Raw genomic sequence first — 26514 nt, 5'->3', positions numbered from 1 at the left:
ATTTGACTGCCTGTACCCTCTTCATCCTTCTCTCGCCCCCCTCCCCCTCTGGTACCACCATACTATTGTCTGTGTCTGAGCTCATTTGTCTGTTTTGTTTGTTTGTTGCTTTCAGTTTAGCAACCCACATATGAGTGAAATCATACCGTTCTTGTCCTTTTCTGTCTGACTGACTTCGGTTATCTTGGTAGTCTCATGGTCCGTCCGTGTTGTCGCAGATGGCAGGATTTTATCCTTCCTTCTGGCTGAGTAGTAGTCTCTTGTCTATACCATATCTTTATCTAGTCATTCATTAAAGGCCACTTAGGTTGTTTCCATGCCATGGCTACCATGATTAATGCTGTAGTAAACATAGGGGTACATGTAACTCTATGAATAAATGTTTTCAAATTTTTCAGGTAGATATCCAGAAGATGGATTGCTGGACCACATGGTAGCTCAATTCTTAATTTTAAAACTGCTTTTTAAATATATGTGCTTCATACTGTCTACTTTTTCAAAGATAATGAAATCATAACCCCAAATTTGAGTTTGAACCTGAGACTAATTTATAGCCATTTTCATAAGTAACTTATTTCTAGTATACAAAATTGGGCCCTTCCGAATCTTTTGAAAATCCAGGTGATCATTGTCTTAGTTGTCTTACAGCCCAGGATCCTGTTTTACCTGTAGCCATGACTTTCAACAGTGAACATATGAGTGTTAGAATAAGAGAACATTTTAAAAACGTTACAACTTCATCATTTATAACCTGAAGACCATTCTGCTTGTTTCTCTCATTGAGCACGTGACCAAGTGGCACGTTCTTACTGCATTTTTTTTCTTCCTACTGGCAGATCTGGAGTTAAATGGTTTGGAATCCGGAAATGGGGAGGAAGAGGCAGCGGATCGGGAACCCAGGCGCTTGAGCAGCAGGCGTTCAGTCCTCACTAGCCCTGTAGCCAATGGGGTCAACCTGGATTATGACGGACTGGGCAAAACCTGCCGAAGTCTTCCAAGTCTGAAGAAAAGCTTGTCTGGAGATTCATCTTCTGACTCTAGCCGGGGCTCTCACAATGGCCAAGTGTGGGATCCCCAGTGTACTCCCCGAAAGGACAGGCAGGTGCATCTGACCCATTTTGAGCTTGAAGGCCTTCGCTGCCTTGTAGATAAGTTGGAGTCTCTCCCGCTGCACAAGAAATGTGTCCCTACAGGGATAGAAGATGAAGACGCTCTCATTGCTGATGTGAAGGTAAGAGTTGGTTATATTGCATGACAGCTGCTGATCTGGCTAGGGCAGTAAGTGTCTGGATTCTGAGAAAGTATAAGAATTTGGGATAATTTCTGGTGTAACAAGAGGGAAATTAATATGTGCGTGCGTGTGTTTGTGCTGCAGTGTTTCAGTTCCTAGAAAAAGGTTAAGTCTTTGTAATGAAAATACTGACATTTGTGTCTTAACCTAGGACTTAATTTTAGTATTAAAAACACAAATTTCAGTCTGGTCCTAAAAATAAAGGACAGCCTGAGAAAGTGTTTGTTTTAAAGAAGTAGTACTTTAGCCCTGGCTGGTATGGTTCAGTGGATTGGGAGCTGACCTGCAAACCAAAAGGTTGCTGGTTTGATTCCCGATGTGGGCAGGTCCCCAGTTGAGGGAGTGTGAGGCAACCCATCAACATATCTCATGCACATCGATGTTCCTCTCTGTCTCTTCCTCCCTCCCTTCCCCTCTCTCTAAGAAGAAATAAATAAAACCTTTTTTAAAAAATAGTACTTTCAACTTAAGTTACCCTCCGATAAAGAGGCCTATTTCAGAACAAAAGTGGCCAATAACAATGTCTTGCAGTCTTAACCCAAGCAGAAGAGAAGAAATTGTTCTGTGTTAGGTTATATTAAATAGGCTTAGCATACTTCACTTTAGATTTACCTAGTATTAAGACTTACATCTATCAAGGCAACATCTAAGAAAAGTATCACTTAAACATAATGCATTCTGTTGCTATACCAGGTTTCTTCATGTTGTATGTCTTTTTCAAGAGGTTTCCCAGTATTTGTAATCTTCAAAGCCTTTCCCACCTGTTATATATTGGTCTCAAAGAAAAGGACTCATTTTAAGGGATCCAGATTTGAGCCTTCTGAACTGGAGGAAGTTCTTTTAAGTCTTTTCTCATATGTAATCTTTAATAGGAACACCAAAAAGTATGAAGCTGAGAATAATAATTTTCTTTTTAAACCAGTGTCTGGAACTGTGTCTTCGATGCAGGGTATGGGTGTGTATTAGAAAGCTAATTTACAATTTGTAATAAGTTTTCTTTTAAAACTTGTCATATAGATTATTTTAGTCCTCAGAAGAATATATAGGGAGTAATTTTGTGTGACCTTAAGAAAGGTGGGCTAAATATCTCATAGTAGATTTTTTTCATCCCTACTTCCTGATTCATGTTTTTCCTTGGTCACCACTAACCAAACGAAGTGCTTCCTACCTTCTGCAGCCACCTCAAGAAAGAATTCCAAAGAATTCTATCTTTAGAGAATAGGACCTGAACTTCTTTTTATGATGACATTTTCATTATCTTATTATTTAAACATCAGTGAAAAGCTGAAAATCAGATGCTGAAACAAGTCTAACCCGGTGAATTTGGTCTTCTCCAGTAGTGATAGAAGCTGGACAGTTGGTGTTACAGTTTGGTTTTAGAAGAGTTGTTCTAGAAGGTGCAAGTGGTATCATTGTGACTGTGTGTAGAGAAGGAGATGACTAAGTTCCAGGCAGTAGGTGCACTCCTGTTTCTGTAATGGTTAATGCATGGCGAAGCAAGCTCGGCCATATTTTCCCAGACTCACAGACGAGACCCCAAATTCACTTCCCATTGTTGAGTAAACAAAGGACATTTGGGTCTGTTGTTCATTTGTTTTTTTAACCACTGTGATAGGACACATGCTGTATTTTCCTGAGAATTTGAGTGTAATATCTTTCTTTCTACAGAAGGGTTTGGATTTTTTTTTTTTATAATGTAGCTATTCCATCAGGGATACATGTGGGAAGTATAAAATTATGACTTTGGGGACTTATTGAGTTAACTTGTATAATTGCCTTTAAGAACCCTAAGGACCCCTGGCCAGGTAGCTCATTTGGTAGAGTGTTGTCCTAATACACCAAGGTTACGGGTCTGATCCTCGGTCAACGCACATAAAAGAAGCAGCCAATAAATGCATAAATAAATGGAACAACAAATTGATGTTTCTCTCCTCTTTCTCCCTTCCTCTCTCTAAAATCAATTTTTTAATTAGTTACAAAAACCCTAAAAAGAAAGATTTCTAAGTTTATATCTCACTGACATTATTTTAGCCTAGGTATCTATGTTTCTAATTCATGAAAAAAAAAATAACTTTTTAGTCCTAAGAGATGTCTATAGATGAATTCGACTCCATTGAATCCAATTGTAGGAAGTCATAGTGTAACCCACTGATTATATACACAAGGTCAACTGTTGTGATCAAAATACACAAACTCTGTTAACTAAAGTAGTTAAATAAGAATATTTGAGCCCTGGCTGGTGTGGCTCAGCGGATTGAGCACTGGTCTGTGAACTGAAAGGTCTGGTTCGATTTCCCAGTCAAGGCACATGCCTCGGTTGTGGGCCAGGACTCCAGGCGGGGAAGTGCATGAGACAACCAACCGATCGATGTCTTTCCCTCTTTCTCCCTCCCTTCCCCTCTCTAAAAATAAGCCCTGGGTGGTGTGGCTCAGTGGATTGAGCACCGGCCTGCAAACCAGAGGGTCACGGGTTCAATTCCCAGTCAGGGCACATTGCCTGGGTTGCAGGCCAGGTGCCCAATAAAGGGCACATGGGGAGGCAGCCGCACATTGATGTTTCTCTCCTCTTTCTCCCTCCCTCCCCTCTCTAAAATAAACATATAAAGTCTTTTTTTTAAGAACCTTTTAAAATAAATAAATATTTTAAAAATATTTGAGGCGCCCTGGCTGGTGTAGCTCAGTGGATTGAGCGCGGGCTGCGAACCAAAGGGTCGCCAGTTTGATTCCCAGTCGGGGCACATGCCTGGGTTGCAGGCCAGGTCCCTAGTGGGGGCCATGTGAGAGGCAACCACATATGATGTTTCTCTTCCTCTCTTTCTCCTTACCTTCCCCTCTTTCTAAAAATAAATTTAAAAATATTTGATGCAAAGTGGTAGGGGGAAATGTAGAAAGATTTGGGTCAAATATTAAGCAAGGTAAAAGGAGGCCACTAGAAGAGGAATGACTTAAGAAGAGACATCTAAAGCCACTGTTAGCATTATAAAAGTGCCTGGAGAGAGTGTCCTTGTTTTTATCAGGAATCATGAAAAACATGGCTGACAATGTTGGCTAAGATAGAGTAGCACAGAGACCAAAGTGTGAGTGGCCAGTAGGATGACTGCTTAGGCTGGCAGTGTTTGAATTCTCCCTACAGAGGCTATGTCACACCTCCTTTTGTTTACCCAGTGCAGTAGTCAAAATGCAGCTGACATCAAGAGACAACAGATTTAGATCCCAGCTCTGCAGGTAGTTTTTACTTAAGATCAAATGGATTACTTATTCCTACATTCAACTAGTTACGGTTAATCTGAGCTTCTGGTAATAGTGAGTTTAGAGCTTGGATCCTTTGAAAATCTGAGCATCACACAGAAAAAAAGAGTTGGATGGGGCAGGTGCCGAATCACTGCACATGCGGAGACTGCAGTGCTAGAGAACGGAGTGTCTGTAGCACCGAAGGTACGCTGCAGTGGAGGACAGAAGCAAACTTATTTACCCTTCCTGCAGAGAAAGGAATTATTTCTTACTGCAGCCTATATGGCTTTCGCAAATAACTGGCAGAAGAGATAAGAGGAAAAGTGGTGAGATGAGACACACTCATAAGCATATTCTCTGGAAGAAAAGTTAATTTTAGTGATTTGGTGAAATTTCAGTGATTTAGTGATTTGAAGATTCCCAAACTTGTAAGTTCTACAGTGTTGAAGAGCAAATCAGAATACAGAGTTGGAAGAAAATTAAATGAAAAATGGGGCATTAAAAAAAAAGTGTTGACTAATTGGTAAAGTTCAAGGGAAAGTAAACACTGTGTATAAAGTCCTGGTTAGATGGAGTGTGGGTAAACTTGATTCCTAAAAGTAGATTAAAAATAGAATGGAGTTCTCTTGTACTGTGAGGTATTTTCACATTTCTAAAATCGAGAAGTTGTGTCCTTGATAGATGCCGAATAAAAAGGCAGGACCTGAAGCAGTATGTGTGGTACAGTCCCATTAATGTAGGAAAAGGAGTCTCTTTGCATTGTTGCGGGGCTGGAGGAGGGCACTTCGAGGAGGTGGGAGTCAGCTGGGAAACTGAGTTTTTAACAGACTTTATCATTGTGTTTGTTTTGATAATAAAGGAACTCAATATATTACATATGTAAAAAGAAGTTTTTAATGTATCAATATATTTGGGTACCTAACTCCCTTAATGAAAAATTAAGTGTTGAATATTTTTCTATTTTCTTGTTTGCTCTAAAACATTTTGATAAGCTTAGAAACCGTGTGACCTTGGGGCAAGTTTGCTTCTCTTCTCACATCTACCTCAGTGTGGTTGTTATGAAAATTAATGATGTCAGTAAAGTATTTAACAAACAGTATCATTATTACAAGAAAATTTGATTTTACAAATCTACGAAATTAATTTATTTTGCTACTGTGAATGATGCCTGCCTACTTTGTGGTAGGAACCTGGTGTAGTGTTGGGGTAAACATGCAAACGTGCCAGGGACCAAGCCCCCAGGGAGCTTATATCCAGTGGTGTGACAGGCATTTAAGTGGACTAAGGAAGTTAAGTGCAGTCCAGGTTTGCAGATGCTGTGGGTGGCAGAGGGCGCTGAGCACACACTGAGGGTCCGTCCTGGCGGGGGGAGGTGTCAGTCCTCTTGTTTCTCCAGTTAGTAAACTTTCCTGTTAGATGGTACAGATTGATAACTACAACATTGTATTATATACATTGTAAAAGCTCACAATTTATGAATTTGAAAACTGTACTTTATGGTACAACAGGCTATTGCTGCTCTAATCTAAGATTCTAACATTTTATTTTGTAATCATGATCTAAATATTTACCTTAAATTCCATCCCAGGAATATGATAGGAGTGAAGTCAGAGTTATGGTTACAAATAAATACAGAAACACTGATGAGAACTTTTTTTTTATCAGATACTAATAAAGAGAATAATTGGTAAAGAACCAGTATAATTAGATCTTAATCCATTAAACCAGATTAGGAAAGGAAAAACATTTGTCATTTTTACTGACAGTATATTCGTACTAATTAACACTCTAAGTAGAAAGTTTTAAATAATTTAACTCAGCTACAAGGCATATAGATTAGGTTAAAATAGATTTAATTCTTTAAAATGTCTTCATTATATTTCTGTATTATAATGTCATATTTTTACTATGATCTTTTTCTATATTTTTTATTTTATTGGTTATGCTGTTACAGTTGTCCCATTTCCCCCCTTTCACTCCCCTCCACCCTTAACTCTGATCTTTGTTTAATTTGTGGTTTGGAAACTAACTTGCGATGTTTCCTAGGGCCCTATCTGTTTTTAGTCTTTGCTGGTGGCCTTCTAGAATTTGTACTTGCTACAACTTGAACTTACATTTTGTTTCAGAGTAGCATGTTTGTCTTAAGTATTTACACTGTATCATCCCTCTAGGTTAGAAAGCACTAAGACCGAAATAAGCCTTTTCCAAGACTTCTCATACTGTTAAGGAAAGTTTTTCACGTATAATAGGTTGATTGAGTCTTTGAATCTTAAGAATAAATATAAAGGAGAGATTAGGATAGAATGACCATATAAATATTTCCAGGAAGAGCTCCACCTAAAAGCACAAAAGTCCCCCCTTTTCTTGGTAAGCTACTGTAAAAATTAAAGTATCCAGGCCCTGGCAGCAAAAGCCCCAGACCCCAGGAAGGTTATTGGACTGCTGACTCTGCACCAGAAACTCAGTGAAACATTTATCCTGGAAATAAAACATTTCCCAGCTAGAATGTTCCCAGCTAAGTTCTTAGTGGCCTGAAATGTTTCTTTCGAAGCAGCTTCTGTAATTTCCAAAAAAAAAAAAGCTCAGGTTACATTTCTGACAATCTAAAAATTACATAAACCTGGACCCAAAATATGGTCCCCTATTGTCTGAGAGAGCACTTGTTCAGAGCTTCGTCCTGTCTGTAGATTAGTGATTAGTTCAAGGAGAGTGGGGGACTGGCATCACCCCAGTGGCTGTCCGAAGGAGCATCCGGGTGTCTGCCAGGATGCAGGGCTGCTTCATGGAGGGAGATGAGAATGAGGCAGTCAGGACCAACCACTAGACTAGGAAATGGGCAGGAAAGCTGGTGTGTGGAGCATGGAATATACCCGGAGGAGTAGAATCAGTACAGCAAGGTAAGGTCCTGGGAGACTGGCAGGCACGCGTTTGCTGGCTCCCTGAGCCTGGTTCCAGGGCAGGAGAGTAGAGTGCCCTGATCTGAGGTCGCACCTCAGCTAGTTTGGCGTGGTCAAGAAGGGACTGGTAGAAGAGCTGCCTTTGCCCGTCTCTCACATGGTGGCTCCCAGTCCCAACTGGAGGCAGGCATCTGTTGTAGAAATTGTTGATGTTAAACAGACGCATTGTTTTAAGTATCCCAATATTGGTTGAAATGTGTCATTCCTGAAGGTTTTTCTGGAAACCTGTGTGCTGGTTCTGGATTCTGGGCTGGGAAAGTGGAGGTGAGGGCAATTGAAGTCTGGTCACCGGTGGGGAGAAAAGGTATCTCCAGAGGGGCTCGGCTTCCCCTGCTTCCCCTGCCCGTTCCCAGGGGCTAAACTTCAGGCCACTCACGGTGTGCCTGAGAGAGCGGGGGGGGGGAGTGCTCTGAGTGTATTCAGGGAGAAGAGTCAGGTAGTTGTTGGTAACTAGCCTTAAGAGGTGACCCTCAGGGAGCGGGGGTGGGCTGGTAGGAGGACTAATTCAAGACCAGATGCCGAATGGGTTAAAGCCTTCCCTCCCTCTGGCTGGCGCCTGCTGAAGTCGGCCAGCAGCGCCCTCGGGCCACCCCGGGTTCTCCTATTGCAGGGGCGGTGGGAGGGAGCTGACGGGCGGGGCTCGGCCCAGCTCCTCGGGCAGGCTCTCCTCCAATGACCAGGAAGAGAGGCTTGAAGAGCACACCCCTCCTGACTCTGCAGCAGGCCGCCTGGGCCCTCTGCTGGCAAGCCCGGCTCCCCCCCCTGCCATCTTCCGTTGCAAAGCATTTCTGGGAGCTGCATGTGGGTGACGCAGCAGCATTGTTCGCAGGCAGAGGAAGCCGCGGCTGAGCTGAAGGTCTCGGGAAGGAGCTCCGAGCGCTGCATGCTGCTCCCTGTGGGTAGCCTGGACTGCCCTGCCTTATGTACTATGGGAGATCCCAGGATTTTCAAGTAGATCGGATTTTCCTAGAGGCAGAAAACCTAACTCCTTCAACACAACTTCCAATACAGAAAGCAAAAAACAAAGACGCTGGGGAAACTTCAACCAAAAGCCTCGGCAGCTCCAGAGGGACGAGAAACGCAAGGTCAGGCGGGCGGATAGCAAGCCCTTCCTGGTTCAGGGTGTGTGTAACTGTGGGGACTTTGTCTGACGGAAAGGCAGGAGGACTGCCTGCCGGGCGAGTCCGGGACAATGCTTCGGTTACTTCGTGCCGGTGGAGCCGTCACTGCACTTGTTCCCTTGCTTGGTGGGGTGTGCTTTTGGATTGGGTTGCTTGGCTTTGAGCAGCTTTCCCCTTCTCTGCTCAGTCTCCCGCTGTTCTCTTCCCCTTCCTGTGCAGTGTGGGGTGTGGGCTTGTGTTTGAATGCTCTCCCGAAAGCCAGGATTCTAGATAGGCGTTAGCTCTTCCGCACTCCGCCCCCGCTCCCTGTCCCAAATCCCCTCTGGTGAAGGTTGGTGGCTTCTTTATATGGTTTCTTGAAGGGCCTCAGCTGGAGTCAGTCTTTTTTGATGAAAGCTGGGCCGTGCTTGGTGGTATGGCCCCAGCAAAATGAGGCTTGGAAGCAATCTGCATTTCCCTCCACACCCACACAGACCCTAGTAACTGCGTCTGTGTGTGTGAACAGCTGCCCCCCAGCTCCCCCCCCACCCCGCCCCCGAGCCGCCGCCCGCCCGCCCACCCGAGTCAGACAGTTTCTCCACCTACCCTTCTCTGTTCCCCACAAAATGCTTGCCAGTAGCACTAGACTGCTTTTGGTGAACAGTTAGGTTCCTTTTCTACTCTTAAACAATCACTGATGTTTCTGTGCAGTGTGTTTTGCTGAAAGTGGAAAGTCCCTGTTTGTGGACAGCTCTGTGCTCTCAGGGAGAGGAAATGGGCAGAGTCCTACTCCTCGGCAGTGCGAAGTGGGGGAGGGGAGCTGTGCACTCTCTAGCACACATTTTGAATGGACCTGCATTTTTCACCCTAGGGAGATTAGAGCCCATACCAGAGCCTTGTCCCACGGGGCACCGCACCCTGCCTGCTTACCACCACCATGCAGTGTGGTGCTAACCGGAGGCTCCAGAATAGGGTGCCATAGCAACTAAAAGTAAATAAAAGGGCTGGAGATGAAATCCGTTTGGGGGAGGGCGAGAGGCATCTGGAAGCTTGGCAAAGGGGGATCTTCATAGAGAAGCTTTATGAGTATGAGTTAAAGGGTCTTTCTGAGTCCCAGCTCTGGGATGTGGATGGTGATCTTTAGGCTCAGGAAGAAACTGCTTGGTAGGGAAATGCCTCATGCTTCAAAAAGTCCTGGTCTCTGGGCACGGAGCCCACGGGACTGTGAGGATGCGCATCAGAGACGGCCCAAGCATGCTGACCCGTCCAGGGTCAGAGTCTAGTTTTTCTCTGAAACAGTTAATCTCCTACACTCACCTGGATTTGTGTTCTTTTGCTGATGTCATTTACTTTAAGACTCTTAAGGCCAGAGGAGAAGGGATTTCATTCTGCTGGGTTTGAGATTCTGAAATTTCTGTCTAAAACTTAAAAGATTTGTTTCAAAATGACAGCCAATGTGATTTACTTAAGTGGCAGTTTATACTGTATTATTGTTCCTTAAGTCATTCAAACTAGATTGGTTAAAGCCATGAGAGAACTATTGCCCCTAAGAGTGTTCCTGCCCTCTTATAGGAATAAAGGCAAAACACTGACTGTGTGTGTGTTTGTGTGTATGTGAGAGAAAGATTTGAGATCGAGATTTCCGTCATCAGCCTTAGAAGTACAGAGCCCTGGGTTGAACCAGACATTAAGACTCTGCTGTTCATATTACTAGTTTAGTATTAGCCAATCTTTTTTTTTCTTGCCATTTTGCTGACATCTATAAAATAAAGGCTGTGCTTACTACCTGATAGTATTCATTAACTGGTATGGAAAAGTAAAGGGGTGAAGTAAAGTTTTACTGTCTTACGTAGAACTGTGTGACAAATAACACTTGTCGCCATGGTAGCTAGTTGCTTTCGCTGAAGTGCCAACAGTACAGTGCGCTCACAAGTACCGGGCTGGGAGCAAAGGTAAATTCAAAGTCTTGGCACTGTGTACTAGTTTGAGTTTTCTCTTTCATTTTGATTTACTTGTTTTTCAGCTAGTCTGTATGAAGTGAAAATATAGACACTGCTTTCCTGCCCTTCCCCTTGGTGCTTTCGGGGACTAAAGCAAAGTCTGGATGCCACTGGGAGTGGTTGGCTCTTTGTTCACTGTGCCCTGCTTTATTCCCCTCTTTTCTCCTGTGTTACCTTTAGGTTTTGCTGGAGGAGCTTGCCAACAGCGATCCCAAGTTAGCTCTCACTGGAGTCCCTATAGTACAGTGGCCAAAAAGGGATAAGGTAAGAAATTCTTCTTCTTGACCTCCAGGTCCTAAAACATTTTGCTCTCTGACCATTAGCATTTGAGGAAGTAAAAGCACAACTTAGTAGCAGATAGTTTTTGGTGCACTAGTATAAATGGACAGAAAAATCATCCCTCAGTTCTGTTCTGACTCCTAAGTAATTGGCTATCTTTGGAGATGACTTTCTTGAGAGAACTATCAAACCAGGAGACCTACCTCTAGGTTTGGGTGCCAAGGTATGCATCCCCCTCCCCCCCACACACACACACACCAGAATGGATCAGTTCCTGTCCTTCTGGACCAGTGACTCATTTATATCCACAGAATGATTTAAAGCCAGTTAAAATAATTTCATATCTATTTAAAAGGCCAGTGTGTTTCTGTGTCGGATGGAGACCACATTCTCAAGTTTTCCCTTAATTTGGATTTTCCAGTATCAAATTAAAAAGAAAAGAAAGGGATTACCCCTTAGCTAATAAATTGTCAGAAGTTTTTATGACTTCAGTTAGGCCCTGTATAATTTTTTCCCAAATCGTCCTTTGTCAGAGTTATTAAATAAAAGTAAGTGATAGCATTCTGATCCTGATCATGACTCTGGCAGATAAATTAGGTCTTTCTTTGGTGTTCCCCAGCTGAAATGGTATGGTCATCACATTTCAGGGGTGTTTAAGCAGAATATAAAGGTGTGTGTGTGGCTGAAAGATACCTTAAAGAACCATCTCCTTCCTAGACACGGTTTCCATTTGATGTCTGCTTGGCCACGTGGGATTGCCTCAAAACAATGTAGTCATCTCTGGACTCTTGGGGTATCTGCTCTGTACCAGATTATACACTCGGATTTGTAGTAATACAGAAATGAACAAGACCCGTCTCCCCCTCAAGTAGTTCTGTCTTCTTTAGGAATATGCTCTGAGGAGTAGTATTCAGGATAAGGAAATGTTGGAGGACCCCTGGAATGACTGTGGTACCTAGAAAGCTCAGCAGAATGAGAGAGATGTGGCTGAAGGAATTGGCAACCTTTTTCTGTAAAGGGAATATGCTAGTAAAAAATACAATAAAGGTAATACATTTTTTAGGTTTTTGCAGACCATACAGTCTCTGTCTAAACTTCTCAATTTTGCCAATGCACATAAAAGCAGCCATAAACAATACATAAGCAAATGAGCATGGTTGTGTTCCAGTAAATCTTATTTCCAAAAAATAGGCAGCAGGCAGATTTGCCCACGAGCTGTAGTTTGCCAAGCCTTGTAATCTTCTACCTTCTCCAGTCCTTAAAGCTACCTGATATATTTGGCTTCGCTGCTTTCTCTTTCCAGCTTAAATTCCCTACCCGGCCAAAGGTGCGGGTCCCTACCATCCCCATCACAAAGCCTCACACCATGAAACCAGCTCCACGGTTAACACCTGTGAGGCCAGCTGCCGCCTCCCCCATTGTGTCTGGAGCCAGGCGGAGACGAGTACGATGTCGAAAGTGCAAAGCTTGTGTGCAAGGAGAGTGTGGTGTTTGCCACTACTGCAGGGACATGAAGAAGTTTGGGGGGCCTGGTCGCATGAAGCAGTCCTGTGTCCTCCGGCAGTGCTTGGCAGTGAGTGATCTGCTGGGTAAAGAATTTGGGGGAGGGATAACGGTGTCAGCGGGACTGAACTACACATAGTACACAGTTAGACTTCAGAATTGGAAAGAAAAAATTATTCTCTTTTTGGCTTTCCTTATTTTATCCTTTTTCTCCCTGGGCTCTGAAGAAATGCGTCTACTACTAAAAATCAGCTAATATACTCTTTCAGCCTTACCCAATTTTCAAATGAGAGACCAGCGTTTGAAGGACAAATCACTGCCGTCTGTCCCCTCTTTAAGTGGGTTAGAAAGAAAGGACCTCGAGACCAAGGACAGGCTGACTGAAAATAAACAGATCTCTCTTGGTCTCTAGCTAGTTGATTCTCCCCAGTTTCTTCCCCAGCCACTTCCTTGCCTGGTCTCCATGCTCCTTAGGTGTTTACTGGAGAAATACAGGAACCAAACCGCCCATCTCAGTTAAAGGGAAGCTGAGACAATAAGCATCTAAGTCTACTCTTTTCTTAGTTTCTGTCTTTGTCCCCTTGTAGCCCAGACTGCCTCACTCAGTCACGTGCTCCCTCTGCGGAGAAGTGGATCAAAATGAGGAGACACAGGACTTTGAGAAGAAACTCATGGAATGCTGTATCTGCAATGAGATTGTTCATCCTGGCTGCCTCCAGGTGAGGCCTAAGGGGCCCCTGAGGTCTCAGCTGATAGAGTGTCTAAAGGTACTGAGTGGAGGAAAGGAGACTGGGACACACATCACAAGAGGCTGCGAGCAGTTCTGTGGGCCATCAGCTGTGGGTCATGGAGTGATCTAACATCTGCCCTTGATCCAGATGTCTGTGCTGTGTGTCAGGCACTGTGCTTTGCCTTGAGGATAGACTGATACACAGAAAAGTCCAAGTGTGTGCCCTCGTGGAGCTTACATTCCAGCCTCTGGAGAATGTGTTTGGAGTCTCCAGGCCATCGTGAAACTTCCAGATCTGTTTTTGGAGCATTTCATGTCTTGAAGCATCTCTCCTGCATACCTCATTGTATTTCTGGATATTAGTAACTAAAAGATAGAGTAGTAATATTAGGTGACATTTAATGAGTGCTCAGTCTGTATCAGGCTCAGTGCACATCTGAGGAGTTTTAAAAAATATGATGAAAGTTCATCCCTCAACATCAGAGACTGAGTCAACTCTTCCGTCCTGAACCCCGTGCTGAGATGTGTTCAGAAACTCCCCAAGTCATTCTCATTTGCAGCTGAGGTGGAGAGCTGCTGCTTTACGTGCATTCTCTTGTTTGATCTTTAAAACACCCCTGTGGAGTTGGGTCACCCCATTTCTTTATATTTCTTTGAATCTAAGGGCGTTGGTGCTATACTTCCTGGTCTTCCCAGAGGTGTCAGTGATGTCACAACTGCTACCAGGGTGACAGTGATTGTAAGACTGTTAATTATGAGAAGTAGCCCAATTTCAGAAAGATTCAAATGTGAAAAATATGCATCTTAAGAATCTAAAATAGCATATTATCCCCATGATAATGATAATGGTTAATGCAAAGCATTTATGATATACCAGGCATTTTTCTAAACACTTTCCATAATACATAATTCATTCATCTTCCCTACAACCTCAGAAGATGGGCATTGTTATTTATCCCCACTTTGCATTGAGAACATTGAGTCACAGAGGCTAGGCTCTGAACCCAAGCTGTTTATACCGCTGCCAGGCTCAGGGCTGGCACCATTCCTGTGTGTTCAGTTCCTTTTGCAAAGTAGCATGAGACCTTCAGGAGTATATGTGCTGGGAGAAGAGGCCCCAGACTCTTGGGAATTTCCTCATGGAGCCTAACTTTGGCCAAGCGACCAAGAGAGAGGGTAGCCAGTTTCTTGGTGGCTGGAGTGCTAAAGTAGGACTAGACTACTCTGATTCATTCTCTCGCACACATCAGTGTATTTAGGGATGGGTTTTCCCAAGCATGAGGTGGCTGTTGCTTAATGAAGAAGCTTAAGAGACAGGCTTTCTTTTTTTTATTAAAATGAGACTGATTTTTAATACCCCTGTTTACTTATAGATGGATGGAGAGGGATTGCTTAACGAGGAATTGCCAAATTGCTGGGAGTGTCCCAAGTGCTACCAGGAGGACAGCTCAGAGAAAGCCCAGGTAAGGGAACTTTATCCAGATGGCACTGGGGAAAAAAGGAAGCATCAAGCTAAGAAGGTGGCTGTATGTTTGCCTTTGCAACTTCATTCGTGCAGTTTTTCTGACCCAGGGAAATATTTTTTTCCTTTCGTTAATTATTTTTTTCTTTAGAGTTTTTAATGCTTTGTTTTTGTGTTATGGAACATTGCTCCACTTGGGGTCTACAAATGGCTGGGGTCCATATACACCCTGAGGCCCTAGGAAAAAGAGAAACCATACCGGGCTGCTTGAGGGGGGAAGCGAGGTGAGCGGCCTTGTTCCTGTGGAGTTAAACTCGAGGGGAGCAAGCGATCCGAGGTGCCTGGCAAAACACTGGTGTGCTGGAGTTTCCAGTCGAGCAGGTTCACAGTTTTGTTTTTTCCACCTTTGTGCCTCACAGAAAGCCCGCCCATGGACCCAAGTGTGTCCTGCAGAGGCAGCCCCCTCCCCCAGGGAAGACCAGTCCCATGACCTTGGCCCTGAGCAGCTGTGGTTGCTAATCCAGTGGTTGCCAATAATATCAAAGGGCCAAAAAGACTCTGGTTACTGGGACCAACAGGACAGTACCTACTAAGGGCACATACATAGGAGGCAGCTGGCCCAGGGTCAGTCATCCAGGGCCCAGTGGTCTCCAGGTGCACTGTGCAGGAGTAGGGACAAGTGTCCTTACCTCCTGCCTATTTCTTCCCCCCTGAGAAGTGAGCTAGTTGAGTTTTCAGTCTAAATATCTTCACAGGCAAAGATTTCTGAAGTTGACTAATGCTAAAATTCTCATTATTGCAAGTTCTTATACTAGCCGATTCTTACATTTGTCTTCGCTGATGGTAGTGGGTTATAACAGGTGGATTGGCAAGTGCTGTATTTTAGTTTTGCAGCATTATAAAAGCCAGCACTCAAAGATGGTCATTTGCTTCCCACCATAGTGAACTAAGGATGTAAGGAGAAAGAGGAGCAGGGTTATTGCTTAGGGACAGAAAGCATCTCCTTCAGGAAAATCAGCTACTGCTATGATACTTAGTGGAACACTTTGATGAGGCTTCATTGCCACATAGCCAGGGTGGGATCCAGAAAGGGACGAGAGACTGGAGAGCACAAGCAGCATAAGATGCAGTTGTGGTCCTTTGTGGAAAGTCGGCCTCACCCAACTTGAATCCCTCCTTCGAATCCTGAGCAGATTCCCCTGGGAACAGTGTGGTTTCTCACAGAGGTTCCCCTTCTCTGCTCTGTCTCGTACTTGCCGCTGCTCTCTGTGGGTAGGGCGGCGCACGAGTGCAGGAGGCCAGCTCAGACGCTGGTGGAGCTGAAGGTCTGTCGTGTGTACTGCTCTCGGGTTCTGCGTCCTGGTCCAGACAGTGCACAGGGGCCTCTTTCGCCACTAGCATCTTTCTTTCCCCAGAAGCATCTCTTGGTGCTTCTCTCCATAGAAAAGCTGTGGTCTGTCGTCTTCTAGGCCCCTGGCAGTAAGTAGCAGGGAGATACTGACCTGGCTTTGGGGCCTGTTTTGCAGAAGCGGAAAATGGAAGAGAGCGATGAAGAAGCCGTGCAAGCCAAAGTCCTGCGGCCCCTGCGGAGCTGCGACGAGCCCCTCACACCCCCGCCTCACTCGCCCACTTCCATGCTGCAGCTCATCCATGACCCGGTTTCCCCTCGGGGCATGGTGACTCGGTCATCCCCTGGGGCTGGCCCCAGCGACCACCACAGTGCCAGCCGCGATGAGCGCTTCAAACGGCGGCAGTTGCTACGGCTGCAGGCCACCGAGCGCACCATGGTACGGGAAAAGGAGAACAATCCCAGCGGCAAAAAGGAGCTGTCTGAAGTTGAAAAAGCCAAGATCCGGGGATCGTACCTCACTGTCACGCTGCAGAGGCCCACCAAAGAGCTCCACGGGACATCCATTGTGCCCAAGCTGCAGGCCATCACGGCCTCCTCTGCCAACCTTCGCCATTCCCCCCGAGTGCTAGTGCAGCACTGCCCAGCCCGAACCCCCCAGCGCGGGGATGAGGAGGGGCTGGGGGGAGAGGAGGAGGAAGAGGAGGAGGAGGAGGAGGAAGATGACAGTGCAGAGGAGGGGGGTGCGGCCAGGCTGAATGGCCGGGGCAGTTGGGCTCAGGATGGAGACGAAAGCTGGATGCAGCGGGAGGTCTGGATGTCTGTCTTCCGCTACCTCAGCCGCAGAGAACTTTGTGAATGTATGCGAGTGTGCAAGACGTGGTATAAATGGTGAGCAGGGATACAGGGGTCAGGACCAGGGGTACGGGAGTAGGTGGCAGGTTTTTCACATGAGACAAATGTGGGTGTTGGCATTTGGAGGCTTGTCGGGTCCTAAAGGGTTGGATTAACCTCGTCTGCTCCCCAGACTGAGGTCCTGTTCAGCATGTGGCCACTTGTGCCTGCAAGTGTCCCAAGGGGAATAGACCCTTTGCCTCCTCTCCCTGCTCCATACTTTTCCATCTCTCTTCACAAGACATAGGACACAGATTTGGGGGATGGATTTGTATAGTTTGTGCATAAACTCCAGTCAAGAGTCCCCCGCCAGGTAAGCAGAACTTACCACTCACTCGTTGAGCACCTGCTGTGTACCAGTCACTCTCCTGGTGGTGGAGACAGATGATATCCACTAAGCACCTGCCTCAGTCCCCCCTTCATCGAACAGGAGAGGTGGGCATGCTTTTCAAAAAAATTGACGTTGCTAATAATTTTCCAGTTGTAATTCTCATTCCTCAAACCTGGACCAGAATTGCTTCCTTCCACAAACAGTCCAGTTTTGAAGCTTTCCAAGACTTCGTTGTCCTGGATGAGACCAACAGTTTCATCTCAGGTTAAACACTGAGAGACTAGGGGGAGTATCCCTAGCGATGATGAGCAGAGGTTTCCATGAGGCATTGTTTTTCTTCCAGCCCCCGGCCCCCAGGACACATCCTTTATATCTCGGTCAAACCCTGTGCACAGTAGTTCTCAGAGGTGATGCCCAAACCAGTGGCATCACCTGGGACCTCGTTAGAAATGCAGGTTCTCGGGGCCCATCTCAGACCTTCTGACAGAACCTCTGGGCAATAGGGCCAGGCAGTCTGTCCTTAACAAACTCTCCAGAGGTCCTGGTACATGTTAAAGTCTGAGGTACACTCATTTGTGGTAAGCAGCTTGTTTCTGTCATAGAAATTTCATGTGCCATTGGTGAAATTTTTACTGTCTTTGAATGAATACCCCATTCTTCATAAATACGAGTTTATTTCCCAAATCTGAATTAATACGTGATCTATCCCAAATTCTATTTCTCTTTGTAGGGCTAGTGGGCCTGCCTGGCTCTGTCCCTCGGTTTCCAGGATGAACCACATAAGACTCCTATTATGTGCCTTCCCCCCCCTCCTGCCAGCCAGGCCCTGAGCTGGCCCGAGAGCAGGCACGGTCAAATATTAAACAGAGGCCTGTATGTAGCAGCGTTATTTGTGGTCTGTGGACTTGCAGGTTGCATTGGAAAGCCAGACCTCTCCCTCTCAGTTCCGATCTGGACTGGCTAGAAAGTGTAGAGATAGCACTGAGGTAGGAACCCAGCGTGGCAAAGGACTCTCCAGGCCTGGTCATAAAGATTATTTTTTTGGCTTAAACTCTGGACTTCCAGAGTTTAAGGCAGGGTGAACTGTGGGTCTGCCAGATAGCAGCCTGCATCTCCAGGCATCTGGGAGTGACTGACAGTGGAGAAAATGGAGGCAAGCCTACCCTCAGGCAGTAAGAAGTCAAGAAATTTTTTAGTGCTCCCTTATATGCACTTTGGTGGGAGCTGTACTATTCTAATGTAAATGAGAAGTTATACTATATCATTTGCTGTGTGTCCCTAACAATTGTGCTGTGTTCTCGGTCTATCCAGAGTAAATCAAGGTGAACTGGTGGGGTTATCCACCAGGTAACCTCTAAGGTTACTACCCTTAGGTAGTAACCTTAGGACCGGCCCTATTCTCAGAGGCAAAACAAACACACACACACACACACACACACACACACACCACCCCACCCCCACCCCCCCCACCCCCCCCAGGCACGATGATCCATAGAAGCTTGCAGAAGAACCCAGGGAGAGTGGCCCTCCAGATGCTCTGCTTTCCCAGAGGCCCCAGCAGTCTATAATGGAAGTTCCTCTAATAAGGGATATCAGGTTATTGACAGCTAGTTCTCCTGCCTTCTGTCACAGGTGCTGCGACAAGAGACTTTGGACAAAAATTGACTTGAGTAGGTGTAAGGCCATTGTACCCCAGGCTCTCAGTGGCATCATCAAGAGGCAGCCAGTTAGCCTCGACCTCAGTTGGACCAACATCTCCAAAAAACAACTGACATGGCTCGTCAATAGGCTGCCAGGTGAGCGGCCCTGCCACTGCCCTTCCAGGTCCCCAGGAGCAGGCAGGGAAAGCTGCTTTGTTGGCAGTGTGTTTAAGAAGTGTTTCAGACAGCACCCCTATACTGTAGTTGCCTTTCCTACTTAGCAAGAGATTTACCCAGGGGCACTTTGACTGCCATTCCCCAAGGCGCCGCTCTGGACTGGCAGACACATCACTGCACTAGACAACAAAAAGAATGGAATCAGGTGCTGCTGCCAGCCCTGCAGGCTTCTCAGTGTTGCCACTGAAGAGGGAATTTGAGTAAGATGTTACTTTGATGAGCCCCTTGTAAGGTCCTGTTCTTGCCACATTTTAAGGTCTTGGAAAGACAGGAAGTCACCTTTGCATCACTCTGGTAGGAACTAAGTTGGCTTTACCGCCAGAGTAAAAGATGTAACATAGGAGGGTGCTCATAGGAGTCTTTGAGCTAAATCACTAGCATAAAATGAGGATACAGTTCCTCTCTCCCATTAGGCTAGGAATCCATTTACCTTACATGTGGTGACAGTATGTATTACTGCATGTCTGTTTCCTTGTGTTGCAGGACTGAAAGACCTCCTCCTAGCTGGCTGTTCCTGGTCTGCAGTCTCTGCCCTCAGCACCTCCAGCTGCCCCCTTCTCAGGACCCTTGATCTTCGGTGGGCAGTAGGAATTAAGGACCCTCAAATTCGGGACTTGCTGACTCCACCGGCTGATAAACCGGGTATGCTCTGTGCCTGCTTTCTCTGTGCTTGTTTTTCAACGTACTTCATCCTCAAAAGCTAAGGTAGTCTCAACAGACGATGCTGTGCAGATTGAGAACAGCATGATGAACTGTACAAGTACAGGTTAACGATTTACAACCACATAACTACTTACAAAGGAGTAAGTCCATTCTGTGGGTCAGTGGGATTTTGGATCCAGTGAGTATACAGTCTGAGGAAGTCTGGGACAGCTTCCAGATTGAGGTGGAACATTAAGAGCTGTTTGCATAAGATGGTATAGAAAAGTGTAAGAGCGTGGGAAAGGCAGGGGCATTCCCCACATACCCTTTTGCTGTGTGAGGCATAATCTAACAGCTGGGAAGAAAGAAAATGTGTCTGGTTTCCTAGAAACTGCCCCCACACACTGGTCACTCTGAAGGCAGGGCTGGGCGTGGGCAGTTACGCTTAACCCCCTGCAAGGGTGTCTGGCCAGGGAGTAGCCGAAGCTCCCTGTAGCTTTAGAGCTAGAATAGAATAGAGTCAAGAGGGTTGTTTGTTTGTTTGTTTGTTTTGAGAGAAACATCAAGTTTTTTTAAATATGTATCTATTTTTAGAGAGAGGGGAGGGGCGGGAGAGAAACATCAGTGTGTGGTTGCCTCTCGTGTGCCCCCTAGTGGGGACCTGGCCTGCAGCCCAGGCATGTGCCCTGACTAGGACTCCAACTTGTGCCCCTTTAGTTCACAGGACAGCAGTCAACCCACTGAGCCACACCAGTCAGGGCAAAACATCAGTTTTTGTTGTTCTTGCTGTTCCACTTATTTATGTATCATTGGTTGATTCTTGTACATTTCCTGGTCTGGGATCAAACCCACAAACTTGGCGTATTGGGGTGATGCTCTAACCAGCTGAGCTACATGGGCCCGCTAGAGTGAAGAGTTTTGATGGTAGGCACTTTTCTTGTTGGTACAGGTCAGGACAATCGCAGCAAGCTCCGGAACATGACTGACTTCCGGCTGGCAGGCCTTGACATCACAGATGCCACGCTTCGCCTCATCATTCGCCACATGCCCCTCCTGTCTCGACTTGACCTCAGTCACTGCAGCCACCTGACAGATCAGTCCTCCAATCTACTCACTGCTGTCGGGTCTTCCACGCGTTACTCCCTCACAGAGCTCAATATGGCAGGTACGCTGCTGCGATGTTTCATGGCATACAGTGCCCCGTGCCTGGAGGTCCCAGCCCTCGCCAGAGCTTGACTGAATTACGTTACCTTGTTTCCTCACATCTGCACAAGGAGATGGGTTTCTATCCCTGTTCTAACTGATGTGGGGGCCAGGCCTGGAGTAATTGTCAGGTGCCTAAGAGAACGGCCACCACCCAGCTTCAGTGTGTTCAGCCTTGCAACACAAGGGGTGAGGTGGCAGGGGGCCTTCAGAAGCCACAGTGCTGATGGCACTTCTGGCCTCTGAGCCAGGTAGTTATGGGACAAAGAGGGCTATTGTTTAGCATTTTAAGGGAAAGAGCTGGGAAATTGAGCAGCAGAGGCAAGCTCCTGTGGCTGTGTGTACGTAGCATTCTCCTCGTGGTTACTTTCCCCACAGGCTGCAATAAATTGACAGACCAGACCCTGATCTACCTACGGCGCATTGCCAATGTCACCTTGATCGACCTTCGAGGATGCAAGCAGATTACTCGTAAAGCCTGCGAGCACTTCATCTCAGACTTGTCCATCAACAGTCTCTACTGCCTGTCTGACGAGAAGCTGATACAGAAGATCAGCTAAGACACACCCGGCTCAGATTGAACAGGAAACTGATCTTCCCCTGACTCCCCAGCCAGGAGAGCCTCTCTCCCCGACCCTGCACAGGCTCTGAGGCCAGCGTCACACTCCCTCTCTGCTCTCCTGTCCCTTGAGCCCTTCCCCTACAGGCAGGGCAGAGAGAATGGTGGACACTAGGCTTACCTGCCTGCTCCTCTCCCTCCTAAGGAAAAGGGAGTAGCAAATTGATCCAAGGGGAAAGCATAGGCTGTGTGCTGTCGAGGTGCCTGCTCGCCCTCCCGCTCACCCGCCTGCGTGCCAGGAGGCCAGGCTCGGAGTTCGGGTTGTCTGTGCAACTGTCATCTGCTCTGGGCCCTGGGGCCTGCTCCCCATCCGTGGTCCCCAGCAGTGCCTGGTTCTGAGCAAACTCCCAGGGAAGAAAGCGGCCGTCTCCGTGGCCAGGTTCTCCTTGTGGTGTCCAGTGCGTGTCTCTCCTCCGTCACACTCTCCCAACTTACGCAGGAGGGGCAGCGGCCCCGTGAATGCCAGACCCATACAGATCACACTGGTGCTGTTGAGGTGTCTTAAGACCTCTCATTCGTGTCTGTGTTCTCCCCCGTCCTCCCGTTAGCTTGATCCTGTCCCATGTTCCGTGGTGATTCACGTGATGAGGCTGCCCCACCCCAGACGTTCCCACTCGTCTCTATGAGGTCCTTGTTGCACTTATTGGAGTTGAGGCTCTTCAGAGGAGCTGGAACTGTATCCCAGGGACACCCCCATTTTATCGCTTCCTAAGCAGATTCTGAGACAGGCGCCATCTCCTTGTTCCCACTTCCTCTGCAGCCTCCCACTGCCCTTTCCCACATCTTGATTCCTGCCCGAACAGGGCTTTCCCAGGATGAGTGTCCTCAGAGGGAGCAGCCTCTCTCCCCCAGCTGGGGGAGCAGAGACCTGGGCCACGTCCCCACCTGCCTCCCAGCAGGCACCAGGCCTCCAGTGTAGCGTAGCCCCCAGAGCCCAGACCTGTGTTTAGCCCCAGTGGCTCACTGGTCTGGCACCTTTTGCGGGGAGGGAGAGTTCCTGCTTAGAAGCCAGTCACCTGCCCTCTGCCTGCAGCCGTGCAAGGGGGTGTGCATGTGCCTCTGTGTGTGTGGCTGAGTGTATTATGCGTGTGTGTGGGGGGGGGAGGGAGGGAGGGGAGTGTGGTGTCACCCACTTTACCCCCCTGTGTCAAGCCCCATCAGCTGCCCCCTTTTTCTTTGCATTGAACGGCCTGTCCAAAGATCCTCTCTCTAGGGCAGCAGAGAGCTTTTTGCACTTTAAAAAAAAAAAGTAGGAAAAGAAAGAAAGGTCGGAATTGCTTTTGGGTCAATATTGAAATGTGTGAGGAGATAGATGCTCAGTAGCAGCAGCCCGTGGCAAGAGCTTATAAGTGATAGACGCGGATTTGCACTCTGCTCTCCCTCTGGAAGGACAGTGATAGCACAACCTTGCCCGCCTCCTCGTCCTCCAACCCCGTCCCTCCCTGGCCCCTTTCCTGCAGCCCAGTCTCAGGCTCCTCTCCTCCTGCAGCCCTACAGGGGAGGGCAAGGAGCCCAGGCCCCCTGAGGAGAGACGCCAACTGCACCCTTGCCACTTCCAAAGCAATAGAGGCAGAGGGGACCTCCCTCTTTGCCACCTAGCCCAGCTTTGACCCTGGCATTGACTGGCCTCCTAAGAGTAAACTGGGTCCTGGTAGGAAGGGGTGGCGTGTCTGTTTCTTCCAATCTGCTGATTGTCTTGGCTGCACCTTAAAAGCAGCAGTCTGCTCCCGTGACCCTCTCTGCCCCTTCTGTTGGTCTCCAGGCCCAGCAACCTGGGGCTGACACTTGGAGGAAATGCCAGTGACTTATTCCAGAGTGCCTCAGTTAGGGGGACTTCTCTGTAAAGAACCCTGGGTATTGAGCAGAAACCTTATTAATGTTGTTAATGACCTATAATTGGAAGCTTCCTGCCTTTTTTTGGTTGCTCCTGTGGAAAATACTAAAAAGATTGTTTTGTTGTGTTGTCTTTTTATAAAAGGGGAGGTGGAGAGACCCCTTCAGAGCAGGGATTGTGCCGGGAGAGTGCCTCTGACTTTGGGACATTTCATCCGCAGAAATTTCCAAGCTGATGGTTTGTTTTGGGTTTTGGTTTTTATTTTTGTTTGTTTTTGGTTTGGAAAAAGCATTTTTACCGTGCACGTAAATTGGTCAGCAGAAAAGGGAACCCAGGAGTGGTGGCAGATGGACCTATGCCTTTGCTGGGTTTTCCTTTTCTCTGGGACCGTGAGGGGGAAAATGGTTTTTAGAGGTGAGGGATGGTCCGTATGGAGGAAAGAAATGTCTGTCTGGGGACAGAGGAAGCCGGGAGTTCCATCGCCTCTCCTGCAATCTGCTCTTAGATACGGCCTCACCAGAAGAGCCTGCCCTCCAACCACAGGACCACACGCCTGCCTCCGTCTGTCCGAGCACCGGGGCGAAAAACCACAAAGGAAAGGAAGAAAATTTATATATATATAATATAAAATCACTTGGTGATTAAAAAAATAACTGCTCCATAAATAAAACTCCTAAAGTCACTATGTTTAAAGGGTTTGGTTGTGTTTTTGTTTTTTCGGAGAAATATTGTAAATATATATTTTTTGTTGCTGATTTAGAGTGAATCTCCAATGTTGTGCTAAAAATTTTAAATTAAATGTAAGCATTAAGGGGACAAGTCATGCTATCTCAGTTGACACATTGGGGTTACTTGGGACCAGGGAAGGAGGGAAGCTGGATGGACTTTTGTTTTCTAGACATTCTCCACTATCGGTTTTAGAAAGAGCAAAGACATCGTTCCTCTGACACATGGGGATGGGAGATATTTGTGTAATAAAATTTTTAAAAAGCAAAAAAAAGAAATAGCTTCTAATGGGAAATATTTTGATTTGGGTTTTGTTTTTTGTTTTTAATAAAAGACTTTTAAAAACAAAACAAAACAAGCAAACAAACAAAAACCTTTTCTGCCTTGGTGTGTGTGTGCGTGCACGAGAGAGGGAGAGAGAGAGAGAGAGAACATGGGGGGCTGGGAGGAGGCAGAAGGTCCAAGGGCGAAAAGCTAGGGCCGGGGGTTGCCTGTCTCATCCCTCTGAGCAGAAGCAGCCTCTGAAATCACCACATTGTACTTCATCAGACTTTTTACTGGCAGTGAAACTATAGGTTCGAGAAGCCCTGATCACCTATACACCCCCCACCCCCCGCGAGGCAGTGCTTGGCGTGGCCCTGGAGAGTCAGGGAGGAGGACTGTGGAAACGGGGATTTCTGGTCTCGCCACATCTGGGGAGCTGCTAGCCAAGGCCAACCGCCCTCATTACTTGTTGGATACAGGCTTCCGGCCGTAAGGCAAGTGCGCCACACGCCGCCAGCAGACCGCCGCCTCGTCCCTGATGGTGGCTTCTCGGGAGGGCTGAAATCCCATCCGGAGCCCCTTGAGTAGGCTTTTCGCCACCACCTTCAGGGGAGCGAGCTCACGGCTGCGGACCACGCTCAGTTCCGCACACGCCAGAGGAGGACAGGGGCTTGGACCGTGGGCTGGTTCTATGTCGGTTCCCTGAGGATGGACACAGGAGTGGCCGTGTTGGCCCAGGAAAGGAAGCCTGTCAGTTTTGCCTCCTGAATATCTCAGAAACCATCTGTGTCTCAGTAGCCTCATCTCTGCCACCCCAGCTGAAGCCACCATTGTCCAGAACCTAGACCAGAGCAAGAGCCCCGAGGCCTCCCAGCCTCCAGTCCAACCACATCACCCATGTTGGCAGCCAGAACACTTCTCTTAAAAAGTCAGATTTGACTACTCTGCTTGAAATCCATCAAATGTGTCTCAGGATAAGGTCCTCAAGCTTCCTCCTCATTTGCCCTTCTTACTTCCCCCGTAGCTAACCTTTCAATTCCACCGTCTCGGGGCCTTTACACATGCCATTGCCTCTGCCGGTTTCAGCCTCCCTCAGCTCACATGTTACTTCTCTGGAAGCTATGCCCCACCCTCCTCAGGACCAGCTCAGATGTCTGATAGTGTGAAACCTTCAGGATCCCATAAACCAGTCTCCCAGCTAGCCAGAAGCTGCAAGGACAGAGATCAGTCCGTGTTGCTCACCATGTTCTCCCCAGCAGCGGACACAGCTGGGCACCGAGTGGACAACCAGGATGAGTGTTCCCCACAGATACCCAGAGACCCGTCCCCCGTCAGTACAGCCGATCTGATGTCGCCTTCCCCAAATTCACTTTTCTGCTACCTCGTACATCCCCTTCCTTCCTTGTGCCAGTGCTACCCACCCAGCCTCTTCGGGGGTGGGAGTGCTATTTCCAACCTGGATTCAGCTTTTTTTTTTTTAAGATTTTATTTATGTTTAGAGAGAAGGGAAGGGAGGGAGAAAGAGAGGGAGAGAAACATCAATGTGTGGTTGCCCCTCACGTGGCCCCCACTGGGGACCTGGCCTGCAACCCAGGCATGTGCCCTGGCTGGGAATCGAATCAGCGACCCTTTGGTTCGCAGGCCAGCACTCAATCCACAAGAGCCACACTAGCCAGTGCCTTTTATTACCATTTTAAAGGTGAGAAACTGAGTTATGGACACTGACCATTTGCCCAAAATGTCTCAGCTTGTAAAACCTGAAGACCCTGACTCCGGTGTTAGCCCTGCCCCACCGGCTTCCTAGCCCCTCTGTGTACCCGGGATCGCATTTCACACTCACAGCCCACCCTGGGGAGGTGTCACAGTTCAAACCTCAGAGAGGTGAAATGACAGTCCTGGCGTCCGAGGCAGGGTTTGGACACAGGGAACACTGGGCTTGGGGTTCCAGAACGAAAGCCTTTGTCCCAGCTCCCTCGTGCCCTCCTGAGCATCCAGGCTGGGTGTGTGCCCACCCACTCTCCCGCGGCATTTCGAAATCCTCGAGGGTGGGGCTGACCTTAGCTACCGCTCCCTTCATTCGTCCCAGGAGTGGGAGGATAAGGACATTTATTGAGTATAACGAAAGGTTGGTATATAGGAAGGGGAGGCAGGACCGACTTCATGGGTGAATGACCCAACTAGTCACCCAGGGTCCTACACTTAGGACCTTACACTTGGTTTAAT

At 47.2% G+C, this 26514-nt stretch overlaps 1 protein-coding gene across 1 annotated transcript in view; it reads left to right on the top strand.

The window, feature by feature from the left end:
- The window catches only part of KDM2A (lysine demethylase 2A), an 86316-nt gene extending 62322 nt beyond the window's left edge, over window positions 1–23994 (top strand). The window contains exons 12-21 of the mRNA XM_045854797.1: window positions 837–1231; window positions 10760–10843; window positions 12162–12431; window positions 12949–13080; window positions 14465–14554; window positions 16080–16792; window positions 18759–18922; window positions 19487–19645; window positions 20595–20810; window positions 21227–23994. Coding sequence (XP_045710753.1) covers window positions 837–1231; window positions 10760–10843; window positions 12162–12431; window positions 12949–13080; window positions 14465–14554; window positions 16080–16792; window positions 18759–18922; window positions 19487–19645; window positions 20595–20810; window positions 21227–21408 — 2405 coding nt within the window. The 3' untranslated portion in view covers window positions 21409–23994. The remainder of the gene's footprint in view (window positions 1–836; window positions 1232–10759; window positions 10844–12161; window positions 12432–12948; window positions 13081–14464; window positions 14555–16079; window positions 16793–18758; window positions 18923–19486; window positions 19646–20594; window positions 20811–21226) is intronic.
- Window positions 23995–26514: the final 2520 nt, after the last annotated feature.

This window comes from Phyllostomus hastatus, unplaced genomic scaffold (assembly GCF_019186645.2).
Source record: "Phyllostomus hastatus isolate PE091 unplaced genomic scaffold, TTU_PhHast_1.1 phas_scaffold_11, whole genome shotgun sequence".
Classification (NCBI taxonomy): domain Eukaryota; kingdom Metazoa; phylum Chordata; class Mammalia; order Chiroptera; family Phyllostomidae; genus Phyllostomus; species Phyllostomus hastatus.
Note: the sequence above shows the minus strand (reverse complement) of the source record. Positions and strands in the feature narration are given on the sequence as shown.